General features: G+C 36.4%; 1 protein-coding gene across 2 annotated transcripts in view; it reads right to left on the reverse strand.

Moving 5' to 3' along the window:
- Positions 1-1,386: 1,386 nt before the first annotated feature.
- Positions 1,387-18,032, reverse strand: part of SI (sucrase-isomaltase) — a 142,683-nt gene continuing 126,037 nt past the window's right edge. For both annotated transcript variants that reach the window (XM_070753562.1, XM_070753563.1), the window contains 10 exons: positions 17,577-17,611; positions 17,371-17,487; positions 13,916-14,064; positions 11,287-11,371; positions 11,123-11,179; positions 10,704-10,828; positions 9,139-9,227; positions 7,426-7,475; positions 3,897-4,070; positions 1,387-2,053 (listed from right to left, as the gene is read on the reverse strand). In XM_070753562.1, coding sequence (XP_070609663.1) covers positions 1,991-2,053; positions 3,897-4,070; positions 7,426-7,475; positions 9,139-9,227; positions 10,704-10,828; positions 11,123-11,179; positions 11,287-11,371; positions 13,916-14,064; positions 17,371-17,487; positions 17,577-17,611 — 944 coding nt within the window. In that variant the 3' untranslated portion in view covers positions 1,387-1,990. The remainder of the gene's footprint in view (positions 2,054-3,896; positions 4,071-7,425; positions 7,476-9,138; positions 9,228-10,703; positions 10,829-11,122; positions 11,180-11,286; positions 11,372-13,915; positions 14,065-17,370; positions 17,488-17,576; positions 17,612-18,032) is intronic.

Consider the following 18,032-nt stretch of genomic DNA (forward strand, 5'->3'; position numbering starts at 1 on the left):
TTTATTTAAATTTCTTGATGGTTTATCGGTATGAAAATGGTATAAAAACCATTTCTAAAGCTCTGGGTTTTACTTACACATCACCAGAAATTGGAAACACAAAAGATTTGGAACATTACAAAAATCTTGTTAAAATTGTTTAGTCTCTCAAAATTACTTAAAATATACAACCTAACATTGCTCAGGATGCCACACAGAACTACAGAAGAACTTCTATAGCTATGTAGAACTATCAGCTTATGATTTATGACCTTTGACTAGAGTCAATGTACATGATTTCAAAATAGAAAATAACTGGCTAAAAATGGAGAAACTTTATTTTTTATTTCTTAACTTTTTGTGGTGGGATGAGTTGGGGTGGGATGGGTTGGGAAGGAGGGACTGGCCCAGTGTTGAGTTCTTAGGTGGTTGATTACAATTTTGCCCAATCTTGGGATTGGACAACACTTAAGAGCATTTCAGATAATACTATTATTAATGTGCCAAATAAGTTTCTCAAAGAAAGGAAACCTTTTTCTGTTTTAGGAACATAGCTTTAATTCATATCAAATATTGCCAGTAACTGTATTACTTTTAATAATCAAAATCAATAACCTTATGATGAATTGTTTTCACTGTTTACACTGTTCTAAAACTCTGTCTGTGTTTACTTAGATGTTCCGTCCTCCTGTTCCTTTATTGCATGTGCCAGAAATGCACTAATAAGACTTTACCACTTATGGTCTTCTCATTATAGCTTTGGTACAAAGTGTCCCCCATAAATGCGTATGTGTGCATACATAATGCCAATTCATATTATAGCCTTATTTCTATTTGCTAATGAGTTATTAATGTTTATTTTGCTTTATATAAAAACTATATATAAAAACTATATAGAAGTAATTTTCAAAAGCAAATAAAATAGTTTTATTTTTAATTGCAGTTGAAAAATATAGACATAATTTGATTTGACATAATTAAAATAAATATTCAAACTTCCTCCTTCAAAATCAGCTAAACCCAAAGATATTATCACACACAAACAGTAAAATGATGGGGATGACTTAACTCATAAGGCAAGAAACGTTATGCTCAGCTTATCAGGATTTTCTTACAGTTAGGTGTGTGAAGAGTTGCATTTCAATTATGTGGAACTAAATTCCATTGAATTCAAATACGCATGGAGCATCCTCAGTTATCTATTGACATAAGAGACAATTCCCTCGACCCTTTAATCAGTTCCCTAATGTTTACCTCCCAAATGCAACCATAAATCTTAAAAGTGGTTTGGGGTTTTTTTTAATCCAAAATGAAATATTTGACCAAAAAATTTAACATAGCTGAGCAAACGATAGGACAAGAGATCTCTTTAGGAGTAAGGTGTTAACACAATTGAATCTTCAAATCTTACTCATACAATATATTTAATGAAAAATAATACAAGAAAAGTACTCTGGTTCCAATATTGACTTTTACTCTAATTACAATAATCCAGTCCAATAGCAATCATTCACAAGGTCTTATGAACAGCAAATATACAAAGTTATGTCCAATGCAAAAATTGCCAATTATAATGCACCATTAATAGATATAAAACATAAATTCATTTTCCATTTAGAAAACATTTTTTTCCTATTTAGAAATTACCCATTCTTGGAATCTTTAGTGAGAATATCATTTAAAACTCACAAACATTTTCATATGTTTTAAAGTGCTGGGATTGCAATGAACCATTTATGTAATTAATAAAGTTGACATTGAGATGAAGTTTATCAAAATCTTGTTAGCATTGGGTTGAACAATTTACACTAAGGATGAATCTTGAATGAATCTTGAATGACTTCTGCCCTTTGATTATTGAAACACGTAAAGTCAAATCTGCTCAGTAATGGAGTCAATCCATGGTAATCGCTGTTTTCCAGAATAGTTATATTCTAGAAGCATAACAAGTTGAATCCTTAATAATCTTCAAGAATGATGAACTTGTGATAAGTAGAGATGACAAAAGATGCTAGTTCCATCTCAGTGAATAAGCTTGGCCCAGGAAAAGGTGAAGATCTGTAACACGCATTACCTTTGGAAACAAAACAATGGAGATGATAAACTTAGTTTAATGTTTCTGTATATAAATAGAAAATCATTTACATGATGTACAATTGATTTCTCATATAAAAGATGTATAAGTATATATAATGCAGTAGAACACAATGAAATTTGGGATAGGAAACATTTCATCTCCACTCAGATCTAATCATTTTGTTTCTCACTACGATTATACCTCCTCTACCTTTCTTATTATATCTCCTCTACCTTTCTTCTATTCCTATATCTCTTCTTCTATTCTTTCATTGATATGTTCTATTACTATATCTTCTTTTCTATTCTTTCTTACATATATTTTACTATGAGTATCTCCTACATAACCTTCATCATGTATTTTGCTATGTGTGTGTGTGTGTGTGTGTGTGTGTGTGTGTGTGTATATATATATATATATATGTAGATTGTTCTGAGTTCGGGTTTTGCCCTGTGTAATGTTTTGCATGTCTATGCGACGTTTCGGTGAAATCACATTCACCATCATCAGGCTGGAGTTCCAATCTTTGTGTTTTTGCAAATTTTCAAATTCAGCTTAAACATGTGACATATATATATATATATATATATATATATATATATATATATATATATATATTTGTTTTCGTAGATTTTCACGGGTATATGTACGTAGATTGTTCTGAGTTCGGGTTTTGCCCTGTGTAATATTTTGCATGTCTATGCGACGTTTCGGTGAAATCACATTCATATTTCCATATTTACAGCAACACGAAGCTTAAAACTTCAGCCTGATGTTGGTGAATGTGATTTCACAATATATGACGGTCTTGGTATATTCGGTATATTCCCGTATAGGATTTTGAAATTTCTGATGACGTTTTGATGAGGTCCCACAGGTCATCTTCAGGCTGGTGTTTCTGTCCTTGTTCTGGGGTGAACAAGGACAGAAACACCAGCCTGAAGATGACGAGTGGGACCTCGTCGAAACGTCACCAGAAATTTCCAAATCCTACATGGGAAGAAACCCAAATATACCAAGACCATCATACCTGTACCCGTGAAAATCTACGAAAATATATATATATATATATATATATATATATATATATATATATATATATATATATATACCCATTAAAACTCTCATTGTGTATTGGACAAAATAAATAAATAAATAAAAATTAACTCTCCTTTCATTGATTATGCCATACATTCATCCTGTTCTCATTAGGTCTGCAAATTCTGAGTCATAATATACAGATAAAAGGATGGCTCTGTTACTCCACATAGCTTCATCTTCATCAATTCAGGCCAGTATCTGCAGACTAAAATGCATCACAACAGTAGTGAATTGTGTCCGCACTAGGTAGTTATGGCTGGCACAGCTGGATTTAGAACAGGGTTAACTAAGTTCATGGGAAATTCATCTTATGATATGTATTAGTCTTCCTATATCCATCTTTCATGGTCAAATTTTATTTTATGAAGGGTATGCATGCATAAGATTTGACATTTTTATTGGGGTTAGTTTTTAGAGATTATATTCGACTTCTTTTTGTTGCTGTATCTTTTTGTATTTTATTATATTATGTTGTAAGCCGTTCTGAGTCCTTCAGGATTGGGCGGCATAAAAGTCGAATCAATCAATCAATCAATCAATCTTGTCTTGAGTGTTACAGACATCATATTACTTAAGGCAAGTAATGGCAAACCAAAAAAATGGAGAAGCCATCATATATTGCTTGGTGATTTTCCACAGGCAGCCACATAGTCTCTGTGTCAAACTGGGTCAAAAATTGTAGCTCTAAGAGAACAGGAACATTACTACGGTCTTAACGCTAAAATTATTATTTCCTTACCTGATTTGTAGAGTTATACGTTACTTTGTGAGGAGATGGAATGATTGCATTGTTCTGAAGTACAATCACATTTGGAGAGGCGTTGAGTTGAGCCCCTAAGACTTTTACTTCACCAAACTTTAAGTTATTTGGGTCAAAATATCCTTGATGGGAAATGCTGATATCCAAAATATTCTGAAAGACAGTTCCCAATATCTTTATTTATAAAGTTATTTCATATTTTGCATAATCTACATTAGGTTCTACTATATAATCTATTATTGGGACAACAGGATGAGAATAGAAATAGCAGCAATAGGAATATTGGCAAAAAGTTGGATACTCATTGTTTAACAGTTTCTTGTAATCTGTGGATAAAAGCTCTATGACTTGAGTTGTTAGCCAGAATTTATAGATTATTAATGATCAACGTAAACCTAAATGAAGCTTTGCCTACTTATTATTGTAATTGGTTTAACACTATGTCCACTTTCACTATTCTGTTATGCATGTCTTCTTGTTGACTTTGAAGATAAGCACCTCAGAGAGATTATTTTCCTAGCTCGGAACAGCTTTGCTCAGAAAATCATGTCTCCATGTTTATTACTACACACAGCCCATTCTCTGTTGTGGTTAGCTCTGCCCCAGCTCCTGCCCCAAGGACTGTGGATGTGGGGGAGACATCCACATGCTGCAGGCCTGTTTTGCTCCCGGTGGAATCCGCTGATGAAGGCTCCTCTGACCAAGAAGACATGAGTGACAGGGAGGAGGAGAGTGTGGCACACAGCTCAGAAGGAGATCAATTATCTAGCTCCTCTTTGGATTCGGAACAAGAGTTAATGATACAGCCATGCATGCAGAGAGCAATGCATAGGCAACAACAACTGAGAGATTATTATCAAAGAAAATGAGCCCACCTGTGTTTGGGTGGGGCTGTGGTAATTAGCGAGGCTGCTATAAATAGCAGTGTGTGGGTTTGGCCATTGTGGAGGATTATCTGATCGTTGTGTTTTTTGCCTGCCTTGCTGACTTTGACCTTTGTGTGCTGATTTTTCTCCGCTTTGAAACTAAACCAGAGCAAATTGTGTTTCACTTTGTGAAAGAAGAAGGACTGTGAATTGCCTCACAGCTGCAAGCTAAGTATCACAGAACTGATAAGGGACTTGTACAACTTACCAGTTTGTTTGGAGACGAGTGCTCTTTGCTATACAAAAAGAATGCTTAGTTTATTTGAATTTTCAGTATAAAGAACATTGTTTTGAATTTTCAAACGTGTGTGTGTCTGAAATTTGTATCTGTGAATTTTCGGGAGGGTTCTACCAGAGAGCTCAACAGAACATTCTCAAATACATCTCCCATGCCCAATCTTCAAGAGCACATAAGATAAATTTTTACATGTAGACCACATTGCAGAACTATGCTATGAATCTAAATTTAACTTGAAAGCCTCAAACTCATCTTCCAGTTATATCAGATTGGAAAATCTAAATTTAGCTTGAAGGCTCCACAGTAGCAATAACAAATCTTCTGGACCTTCTTCAACTGTTTCAACTGTGGTTTGAAAGAAAAGAACCTACTAGATTCATATACTTTGTAACAAAAAAGGGACAAAATAGTGATTAGGAAGGCTTCGAACTAGTGGTGAAATCCATTTTATTTTACTATCGGTTCTGTGGGTGTGGCTTGGTGGTAGTGGTGTAGCGTGATGGGCATGGTTTGGTAGTTGTGGCAGGGGAAGGATACTGGAAAATCCCCATTCCCACCCCACTTTGAACATTGGAAAGTTGATAAAGACACATTTGGAGTGATACAGGTTTTTGTGATATTTCTTCGTAGAACAGAAAGCAACGATCTTTCTCACTATTATTAAAAGATGAAGTCATTCACTTATCTCTGAATTATAATCGCAAATGATTGCAAAATATTCCTTTCTAAATGTAATGTTCTGTGCCAACAAATGGATCAAATTAAATGAAAAAAAAATAGTATTCTCAAAAAATAACCATTTCATTATTCTTTCTACTCTAATAGTACTACCTCAAGGGTATATATAATGACATAATTATATTTACTATAAAAAACAAACAAAAATTATTTTGCCATGCTACTAGCTATTACCGAAATTTGAAACCCACAGATTTTTATTGCGCACAATGCCTGCAGGCTAGAAAAGGGACTCCCGAAAGCAGGTAAGATCTGAATCAGCATGTATTTTCCATTTCTTTGTTTAAAAGAATTGGTTTGTTTAAGATAATTTATATGGCCACTCATTCTCAATGATTCTGGGTGGTTTACAAAAATAAAACCCCAATGTACAAAAAGTAAAAACAATAATCTCCTTTCCCCCACTCCCTGGTGAAAAGGAATAATTCATGTTTAAAGGTATTTAGTTTCACTTGTTTCACTTGTAGTTTTCTTATTCTTTCTCCATCTCTCTCCCTCCCCTTCTCCCTCCCCCTCCCTTAGAAACACAGAAGACTGACAGCAGAAAAAGACCTCATGGTCCATCTAGTCTGCCCTTATACCATTTCTTGTATTTTATCTTACAATGTATATATGTTTATCCCAGGCATGTTTAAATTCAGTTACTGTGGATTTACCAACCACGTCTGCTGTAAGTTTGTTCCAAGGATCTACTACTCTTTCAGTGAAATAATATTTTCTCACGTTGCTTTTGATCTTTCCCCCAACTAACTTCAGATTGTGTCCCCTTGTTCTTGTGTTCACTTTCCTATTAAAAACACTTCCCTCCTGAACCTTATTTAACCCTTTAACATATTTAAATGTTTCGATCATGTCCCCCCTTTTCCTTCTGTCCTCCAGACTATACAGATTGAGTTCATTAAGTCTTTCCTAATACGTTTTATGCTTAAGACCTTCTACCATTCTTGTAGCCCGTCTTTGGACCCGTTCAATTTTGTCAATATCTTTTTGTAGGTGAGGTTTCCAGAACTGAACACAGTATTCCAAATGTGGTCTCACCAGCGCTCTATATAAGGGGATCACAATCTCTTCACAAACACATTTGGTTCATGTTTCCTTCTTTCTGTCTTTTGCTCTGCGTATCATACATAGACATGTACAAATGTTATTGCCAAGTAATTGATTTAAAGAAATCATTATGATGATATTTTTTTTGCATCTGGGGGGTTTATATAGAAGCCTAATTGATTTCTCTGTACAGATCGTCCTTGATCACAATTGAACCCAAAAATTCCGTTGGTAACTGAGATAATATTCGATAAGTGATTTTTGCCCCATTTTACAACCTTTCTTGTCACAGTTGTTAAGTGAATAACTGCAACTGTTTAGTTAATAATAAGGTTATTAAGTGAATCTGCCTTCCCCATTGACTTTGCTTGTCAAAAAGTTGCAAAAGATGATCACATGACCCCCGGGACACTACAGCCATCATAAATATGAACCAGTTGCCAGCATCTGAATTATCATCATACGATCACGAGGGTACTATAATGGCTGAAAGTGTGAAAATCAAATCAATTTCTGTGCCATTGTACCTTCAAATAGTCACTAAACGAACTGTACATACCTGCCTGACATCAAACGTGTGTAACAGGTAAAGTCCTTTCTCATATGCATCTGTAATAAAATAATTGTAATATATGATTATTGTATTATCCATGTTTTTGACATGCTGTTTCCCACCATTTCATTCATTTATTCATCCAATATTTAAACTGCTCAATAGCCAGTGTTTGAGTAGTTTATAACAAAATCCAATAAAAAATTATATATATATGTGTGTGTGTGTGTGTGTGTGTGTGTGTGTGTTTTCATAGATTTTGTTTTGTATATACAGTAGTACCCCTAGATACGAGCATAATTCGTTCCAGAAGGGAGCTTGTATGTCGAGGCAACTCGTATCTGGAACAAATAACTTTAGACGTTGTTTTTCCCCTCCGAGATAACCAAAAGCAAAGATTCTTGCGCCATCTAGTGGACGCTCGGCTCGTATCCCAAATTTGAGCTCGGGACTAAAACAGAAATGTCTCTCCCCTCATGGCTCGTATCTTGAAATACTCGCATGTAGAGCAGCTCGTATCTAGAGGCACTACTGTATATACTATAAATATAAAATTAAATTAAACATTCAAAAATATAGAATGAAAAAATGCATTGCTTGACATATTTTCTTTGTCATCCGAAAAGCATTCCAAGGACAAAATAAGATGAATCTGTCCTTTAGAAAAAATGGAATGGAACGGAGCAGAACAGAACAGAATTTTATCATCACTTTAAATGCACTCTAATCAGCATGCATTAAAAATGAAATTTTGTTGCATTCACAAAATATGACCTTTATGGCAATTATGAGACCACCAACAAGGCCTGAATCCATGTTAAAATGCATACAGAACATCGGTTTTATCAAGAAACGCAGGAACTCAGTAAGAAAATTCATGCTAACAGCAACAAACAAGTAACCAAATAAATAGTGAGCAAAAGCATGAATTTCTAGTAGAATACTTGTATAAGTTTGTGGTAAGTGTAGTTGGACAACAGAATTCATTACTAAAAGTGGCGGAATATTAAATTTTGGTAGGAACAATTTCCATGTATTTACCCCTACAAGAAAGCTAAATTGAAAAAAAGTAAACTTCCAACAGATTAATGCAACTGTTTGTTTTTTTCAGTGGTAGGTTGCTACCAATACAACCCAGAGTTCCGTTCCAGTAGCGGCCACCATATTGCGCAATTTGCATGCAACTTCTCCGGAGCCATCTTTGCTGGTTCATCGGATGGCGCCATCATTTTTCTTGAATTTTTGGGGCATTTTTGCTTCCAGCGCATGAGCAGAAGCAAAATCTCACGAGAGAACTCGCACATGCATGGAAGAAAAATTGCACGAGGGGATGCGCATGCGTGTGTGAGGGACATATGTGTGAGTGCCTGAATCAGCAGGAAGCGCATGTAGCACACCAGTATACGGATAAGTTGAACCCACCACTGGTTTGTTTGTTTGTTTTAAGGACCAAAAATTTAGGCCCTACATTCTGGCATTGTCTTCTAGAGTTTTTGAAAGCCATGCCAAAAACAGATGATTTAAGTCACAAAAGAATTTAACAACAAGTTAATTTTTCAAGCTATGCATTCTTTTTTAAAAAATGTGCATTATACAGTTAAACACTCTAACAGGGTTATAATTCAGTATTATCTTCGATATGTCTTTGCATTCTATGGAGAGTGATATATATTGTAAGCCAGTTAAATCTATTGATTAATCTATCAATGTTATACTTGCCAATTGTTATTCCATCATCCCAATAAAGATGTCCTTTAGCAACCCCATTATCATCCAAAGCAACTGTAAGTCCCATTAAATTTTTTCGACTAAAAAGAAAGAAGAAAACAAGAAGAAAAAGGACATTAAAAAGAAAAAAAGTTGATTTAGTTTCATCATTGTTCTAACTTGAGCCAGAGTATGTTGGGTTTTTTTTTAAAATGTATTTATTTATTTATTTATTTATTTATTCATTCATTCATTCATTCATTCATTCATTCATTCATTTATTAGATTTGTATGCCACCCCTCTCTGTAGACTCGGGGCGGCTCACAGCAATAATAAACAATATATAACAAATCTAATAATTTAAGAGAAACACTAAAAACCCCATTATTAAAAGCAAACATACACACAAATATACCATACATAAACTTATAAGAATCTGTTGTCTAGCCACGCTTAGAGAAAATATAATATCATCCATCCATTCAGAAAATAAGTCCTAGTTTGATTTTTTTTACATGTGCCCCCAAAATAAGCCCAAATTAAGATCCTGCACACTGCAAGGTGTATGGGTAAAAATTAAGCTAGAGTGGGGACGGGGTGTGGAGCCACTCTACAACTTACCTTCTGGTAGTTGAAGCCAGGCCTCCCACACCTCACCCCATTTCCTCTGCAAATCAGCAAGGCTTTCCTGAAGACCTCTGAAGCCGATAACAGAGCTCCAGATCGATTAGGAGTTCTGTTATTGTCTATACAGGCCTTCAAGGAAGCCTTGCTGGCTGCAGAAGAAATAGGCCGTGGTGTGCAAGGCCCGCCTGCAACTATACAAAGCTGAAGAAATTCCTGAAGGCCTCTGACAGCAAAAAGGAGGCTGGGAAAGACACACAAAAGTGAGGTGATGCTGTCTGTCTATCTGTCTGTCTGTCTGTCCTATCCTACCCTACCCTGCCCTACCCTACCCTAACCTATTCTAATATTTTATGTCTATAACTGCCTATCTGAACCCAGTGACTCTGGGCAGTGAACAATTATAACACAATTACAGTGTTCCCTTGATTTTCGCAGGTGATGCGTTCCGAGACCGCACGCGAAAGTCAAATTTTCGCAAAGTAGAGATATGGAAGTAAATACACTATTTTTGGCTATGAACAGTATCACCAGCCTTCCCTTAACACTTTAAAACCCTAAATTACAGTTTCCCATTCCCTTAGCAACCATTTAGATTATTACTCCCCATGTTTATTTATTAAGGTTTATTTTAAAAATGTTTTTTAAAGGCAGACGAAAGTTTGGTAATGACATATGACATCATCGGGCGGGAAAAACCGTGGTATAGGGGGGAAAAACCACGAAGTATTTTTTAATTAATATTTTTGAAAAACCGTGGTATAGACATTTCACGAAGTTCGAACCCGCGAAAATCGAGGGAACACTGTATATACATACATACATACATACATACATACATACATACATATATACATACATACAAGAGTTGTTTTTATACAAAAACAGAAAAACAATTTCTCAATACAAAATTCATGCCCAAGTTACCAATATTGTGACACGTTGCTCATACCTGATTTTGGTGTTTAAACCAGGTAGCTGCCATGGGATAATATAGCCACCTCTGAGATGAAGGTTGATGTGATTTAGAGGAGTTGGCAATGTTCTCTGTTGTTGCCTTGTGTTGATGTTTTCATTCTATTTGTAAAGAAGACAATATTTTCCATGTTGTTCTCCCCATCTTCCCAAAAGTTACACTCTCTTCTGCGTTTATTGGATAACTCCAATAAAGTTTCTTTGGTTGCTTTCACTAGTATTTGATTCAAATGCCCCTCAGTATTTAGCTCAGTTCCCCCACCACCACCTTTTTTTCCATCTTATTTTTTAACTCAACTGAAGTTTGCAGCTAGAAGAAAGCATGGCAACTTTTTACTAAAATTTAGAGGAGTAAGACAAGAATAAGAAAGGAAGAAAAAGTGAGATGTTACTTACTGTATAATAATTATACCAGCGTGCATCTGGAAAATAAGCTTCCACTTCTGTAACATTCTAAATTTAAATAGATTTATTAATATTAAATAAAATATGAATGGGGTTTTTTTTTAAGAAAAATATGTTCACATATATTTACTTTTTGTTTTTCTTTCTCAACTTACTTCATGTAAGGCAGGACTAATGAGCAATGCAGATCCCCAGAGAAACTGCTCATATATACTCCATGTTGCTTTATCATCTGTAAATCTAAAAGCAATATAATGAATCATTATATAGAGCAGACTGTCAGACTGAAACCATTGTTTTGAGTTGGAGACTTTGGCCTGCCACAAGTAGAATAATACTGTGGAAATTGGGGAAGAGTGGTTGCATGACAGGAAAAAAATACTACGGTAGCACAACAAATTATTTCCAGAGTTTCAAGGTCATCTTTTGTTCAGCACCAGCCAGAAGTACAGGGGAGGATTGTGGACGTTGAGAGAACTGGAGTGGTCCATGTGATGAACTTGTGGGTGTGGGGACAAAGGATGAACCTTAACCTGAGGGAGAACTGTAGGAAATGTTGTGTTGGATTGCCTACAGTTCGTAGCCAACATAGCTCTGTTAATAAATTGGAACTTGGAAGAAGGCTAAGGTTTGGACTCTGATTTATTTCTCTGACGTTAATTTTTGGCTCAGGTTTTGACTCTGCCCCTTTGGCCCCCCTCTTCTTCAATTAAAACTTAAGCAGAAACGTTTGCCCATCTAAGTCAAATTGTCCAAAACGATCAGTTTATTCTGATTTAACATCTGATCTAGAGCAGATAAGAGCATTATGCTTCTTTGAAAGTCAAATACCTGGGTGTGTGCTAAAAATTGGTTTGAACAGACTATTCTAAATGTTGAAAAATGCAGTTGCTCTTGAGATTAAATTTCCAACCTTTTTTCAAAAGGACATACAGTAGTCCCTCACCTATCGCGGGAGTTACGTTCCAGACCTTGCCGCGACAGGTTAAATCCGCGATGGGGAATTTATCCTCCTTCCCACCAGCTCCGGATGCCTGGAGGCGAGCAACGGCCGGCTAACCTTCCCCCCCCACTACTACTTACTCTGTTCTTTGCAGCAGTTCGGCCAAATGTTGTGTTTTTTGCCTTGCCCCGGCTGTAAAGTCCCTGGTGAGCTGCCCCGGCTGTTTCTTTTTTTTTCTCTCTCTCTTCCGCCCTCGAGCACTTCCTCTTCCGCCCTCGAGCCCAGTCTGGAAATCCCCGCCGCGTCGCGTTCCTTTCTTTTTTTTCCTTTCGGCACTGGTGAGGGGGATTGAACGAGGGGACGGGCCTCCGCCGGAGCTCAGTCCCCGCCCCGCTCATCATTTGGGAGTCCCGCTGGGGGATTCTAGCGCTGGCGAGGGGGATTGAACGAGGGGACGGGCCTCCGCCGGAGCTCAGTCCCTGCCCCGCTCATCATTTGGGAGTCCCGCTGGGGGATTCTAGCGCTTGTTTGTATGGCAAAATCATTCAAATGAAGCTGACTTCAAAACCCGCGATGAAGTGAAGCCGCGGCAGGTGAAGCGCGATAGAGCGAGGGACTACTGTATTCAGTTATTATTTTATGGAAAACAAAAACTAAGCTTTGAAAGCGCACACACCATTAATTAATCAAAAGTCACCTATTAATGGCTCTTCATTTCAGAGAGAATTTTCCTATTGAGTGTCACACAATGATAATGGTATGAATAAAATAACATTTAAACTTCTTTTTTTATTTTTTTAAAATAATATAAATTATAAGAATTTGCATTCACTGAATAGTATATATTTATATATTTAGTGATTTAATTGTATTTTGTTCTTATTATAATGTAACACAGAAACTGTATAATAATTTTTTTCCAAGAAAAATGCAAGTCAAAGAAGGAACTCATCTCCCCTTCTTCTATTGAAAGAAAAATAAATAACTTTAGTCAGGTAGCTTTATAAATTGCAATGCTTTGTACAGTCACAGGAAAGATATGATACTGAGTATTCCCGTAATTGCTGGAATAAGAAATTGTAAGTGTACAGTGATACCTTGTCTTACAAACTTAATTGGTTCTGGGACGAGGTTCTTAAGGTGAAAAGTTTGTAAGACGAAACAATATTTCCCATAGGAATCAATGGGAAAGCAATTAATGTGTGTAAGCCCAAAATTTACCCCTTTTGCCAGCCAAAGTGCCCATTTTTGCGCTGCTGGGATTCCCCTGAGGCTCCCCTCCATGGGAAACCCCACCTCCAGACTTCTGTGTTTTTTCAAAGCTGCAGGGGAATCCCAGCAGGGGAATCCCAGCATCGCAAAAATGACCACTTCCCTGGCAACGGAGGGTTTCCCAGCAAAGGGAGCATCAGTGAAATCTCAGCATCGCAAAAACACCGAAGTCCTTGAAACCCTACCTCCGGACCTCTGTGTTTTTGCAATGCTGCGATTTCATTGAGGCTCCCCTCACTGGGAACCCCGACCTTTGGACTGTGCTTATTAAAGCACAGGTGCTTTGCTGGCAATGGAAGTCTGGAGGTGGGCCATCCCAGCAGCGGCAGTGGGTTTGTAAGGCGAAAATAGTTTGTAAGAAGAGGCAAAGAAATCTTAAACCCCAGGTTTGTATCTCGAAAAGTTTGTATGATGATGCGTTTGTAAGGCGAGGTATCACTGTATATATTCTTCCTACACATATATTCTTTGTATAAATTAAAAAAGAATCAGGACAATTTCAAGATGGCAGAAGGATTTTTCACAGATCATCTACTTGAAATGAGCATTCAAGAATATTCAATACTTACTCATGAAGTAAAGGTCGCACAACAGTGCTACCATGGGCATGGGCATCATACATTAATGTGTACAGATACGGAAGCAAAGTATATCTGGTATTGAGCACATTCCTGGATATGTCTTCAAATTTTCTATCAAAGGCTACAGGATCTTGCCTCTAAAATTTCAAATAAATAAAATCATTAGATTTTCAGAAATTGCCACTCTGCTGCTATATCTCCATTTCCTGGTTATTTCTTTCATGCATAGAAAGCATTAGGGGGGGAAATTAAAATAATATATTTATATTTTCTAGAATATGGAAGTCAAATGCCAACTTAGGTACACCAGATCAAAAATGTCAATGCCATAAGAAAGTCAAAGCTACTTTGATTTAGATTTGGAATAACAAAATCTTGCATGTCTAGTTGTAACATATTTCTTACCATTTCTTAGACTCTTGCGAATTATGGATATGTATGATTGAGCCACTTACTGACTGTTATGGACTTTAAATATATTTCTACTTTCTTTACAAAATGAGCCGTTTATTTTTGTTCCTTCAACCCAATAGGCTGCTGGAATAAATTATGTAAAGGCGCTCAAGACAGTTTCTGTTTTCCAACCTTCAGGATAACTTTTCAAAACATGAGCAGAAAAACACCAAATTTGGAATAGGGAGAATCCCGAAAAATAAATGTTGACACTGAGTATGTACCATATTTGATTGAGGGATAAAAACAAATAGAAAAACACAAAGAAAAAACCCACCTTAAGATCCCACCTTAATCCTTAAGGGACAAAAAAGAGGAGCAGTACTAAGTAGTGGCAATTGTCCCACTCTCCTTTCCTCCACCATCTCTCCTAGCCATGTGAGCAAGAGACAGGGATGAAATGCTACCAGTTTGGGACATTTTGCCCAAACTGATAAATGCTTTAAAAAAAAATTTTTTAAGTTCCAATGATAGCTCATCAGACAGCTGATATTCGAAACTTTTCTTTTAACTTTGCATCACTAATTGCATAATTGCGTAATTGCATCACTAGTAATTGCGTTCTCTTTGCAGATGGTGTCAAACTATTTAATACCACCGACAATGCTGCAACCCTTCAAAAAGACCTTGACCACATAGCAGAATGGTCTAAAACCTGGCAACTTCAAATCTCCACCACTAAATGCTCTGTCTTACACATTGGTAAAAAGAATCATAATACTAAATATAAACTTAGAGGAATTGAACTTATTGATAACCCTCAATCTGTCAAAGACCTTGGAGTACTCATATCCAATGACCTAAGTCCTAGAGCCCACTGCAACAACATTGCCAAAAAGGCTTTAATAGTTGTTAACCTAATCCTTTGCAGCTTCTTCTCTGGTAATTTTGAACTGCTAACAAGAGCTTGCAAAACATTTGTCAGACCAATCCTAGAATCAGCTCGCCTGCATGGAACCCACATTGCATAGCTGACATCAACACAATTGAGAGAGTCCAGAAATATTTCACAAGAAGAGTCCTTCATTCCTGTTCTCACAACAAAATACCTTACTCCACTAGACTTGAAATTCTTGGTTTAGACAACTTACAACTCCGTTGTCTCCGTTCCGACTTAATTATAGTTCATAAAATCATATACCAAAATGTCCTACCCATTAACGACTACTTCACCTTCAACAGCAACAACACACGAGCACGAAATCGATTTAAACTAAATGTCAACCGCTCCAAACTTGACTGCAAAAAATACGACTTCAGCAACAGAGTAATCAACACCTGGAATGCACTACCTGATTTTGTGGTTTCTACTCCTAACCCCAAAACCTTTAACCTTAGACTATCTACAATTGATCTCTACTCCTTTCTAAGAAGTCTGTAAGGGGCATGCATAAGCACACCATTGTGCCTACCGTCCCTGTCCTATCGTCTACTTTTTATAATTACTTATCTAATGTTTTATATGTACAAATTATCACCCTATAATTGTTTGACAAATAAATAAATAAAATAAATAAACAAACTTTTAAAGAATTTTTCTACTGGTTCTCTGGAACCGGTAGTTAAAAATGGTTTAAAAAGTGTGCATTTGTTGTGGATTATGCATGTGTGCTAAACATCATCTGGTGCCCACTGTGCATGTACATGCATAGCATGCACATGGCATGTACCACGCATGCATGGGCAGTGAACCGGTAGTGACCTGCGTAAGATTTCACGCCATCCTTTCTAGATAGGCAGACTAACACAAATACATAGATTCATAATAAGGGGACAGCAAAAACAAGCAAAACACAGTCTACATTACACTGAAAAATATATGCTTTCTAGAAAAATTACTATTCACAGACAGAAAATTAGTGGTAAAGAATATTTAAATAGAACCAAGTCTATCTCATAAAGAAGTGTGCAACAGATTGAATGGTGGACGAGCAGTTATCACTCCACAGTTCTTTCCACCTCAATTCAGCAGCAAATACTTAAAATTTGTCAGGCCGGAATTTCTGGTTCTTTATCAATATGCAATAAAACTAGATCATTCTTCACTAGCCTCATTAAGTATGCAAGTGTTCTTTGCTCCTTAATTTATTTTCCCACTCACTCCGTTAACCTATTTTCTACAATTTATTTCTAACCTTGCTGTTCTCCACTTTGGAGGGCAGAAAGCTTTTGGAATACAGCAGCCAGCAGAGGCCAAACCGGTTAATTTCTCTGCCTATTTATGAGATTTATCTCCAATTTGCTTTTTTTTTTTTACTCCTTTTGTTATAAAAACTAAGGCATTAATGTGTGGAACATAACTTCTTATTTTTGCAGATTTAAGTCAGCACTGCATTCCTAGCAGAACCTAAAGTTTATAGAACCATATAGTGTCCATGAGTCTTTAGCCATTTAAATCAACTTCCATCTGAATATATCCAATTAAGCAGAATCCAACATAAGAACACGATCTGTTGGATTAGGCCATATACCTTATTAACATTTTATTTCTTACAGTGGCCAATCAGATGGCTTTGGGATCCTCACAGTAGAAAATAGAGACAAATTCTTCTGCAATTGGTATTTTGCAGAATATTAAATTATCACTATTACAGTGCTGAGCAATGAATACTACCAGCCCTAAATTACAGGTATTTGCCAATGATTTGCTAATAATTTGGGGAAAATCTCTTGGAATGAATGTAATAATGTAAAACTTAAAGGATTTGGGTGCAGTAGATGGATTTTAAATCAATAATGAGAAAAGGAAAATGTTAGAAAAAATATGAAGATGTGGCAGAGCAAAAATAACTGAAAGAAATAACTGGTATATGTCTGAGTAATTGCCTAGAACATTGATGGTGAACTTATGGCACGGGTGGGATAATGGGATAGACCAAAACATGAATAATGGCTTGATAAGCTATATCGTTTTAAAGCATGAACCAGAGGCTCTGCTGAAGGAAATTTTCACCATGTTAGGAAACATCAATTCTAAAAACCACACTTACTATAAATCCAATGCCATTATGATTTCTGGAATAGGGGTAAAAGGCTCCCAACTGCATCCAACGAGCACACATTTCATATGTTGTATTGTCATTGAAGCCACAGATATCTGCTCCAGTCTGTACATAATAAAAAATATTTAAATATCAGTCTCACTTTTTAAAAACAATATAAAGAAACAATTGAAATTATTTTGAATTAAACTTACGTAAGATATTCCAAAAAGGCTAAATTCCAGCATACCTGGAAAAAAAGTAGCACGCTGTTTTAGCAAATGATTTATCTTTTAATAATCACTATATTAACCGCTTTGTAGGACACTAGGGATTTTGTTTCGGTTTTAATTGAGGGGTAAATGTATCAAAAGCTTTGGGCCAGGTTATCTTTGAGACCACCTTCTGTCACACAACTCCCAGCAACTGGTGAGATCCCACAGAGTTGGTCTCCTCCATGTCCCGTCAGCTAAACAGTGTAGGCTGACAGGCCCACAAGGAAGGGCCTTCTCTGTGGCTGCCCCAGATCTCTGGAACCAGTTACCTCTGGAGATCAGGACTGCCCCCACCTTATTAGCTTTCAGAAAAGCATTGTTTTAATGCTTAAGATATTTTTAATATTTTATTCTATTGTTAAGATGCCCAGAATCCTTTGGGAGTTGGGATAATAA

This window comes from Erythrolamprus reginae, chromosome 5 (genome assembly GCF_031021105.1).
Source record: "Erythrolamprus reginae isolate rEryReg1 chromosome 5, rEryReg1.hap1, whole genome shotgun sequence".
NCBI classification, from domain to species: Eukaryota; Metazoa; Chordata; class Lepidosauria; order Squamata; family Dipsadidae; genus Erythrolamprus; species Erythrolamprus reginae.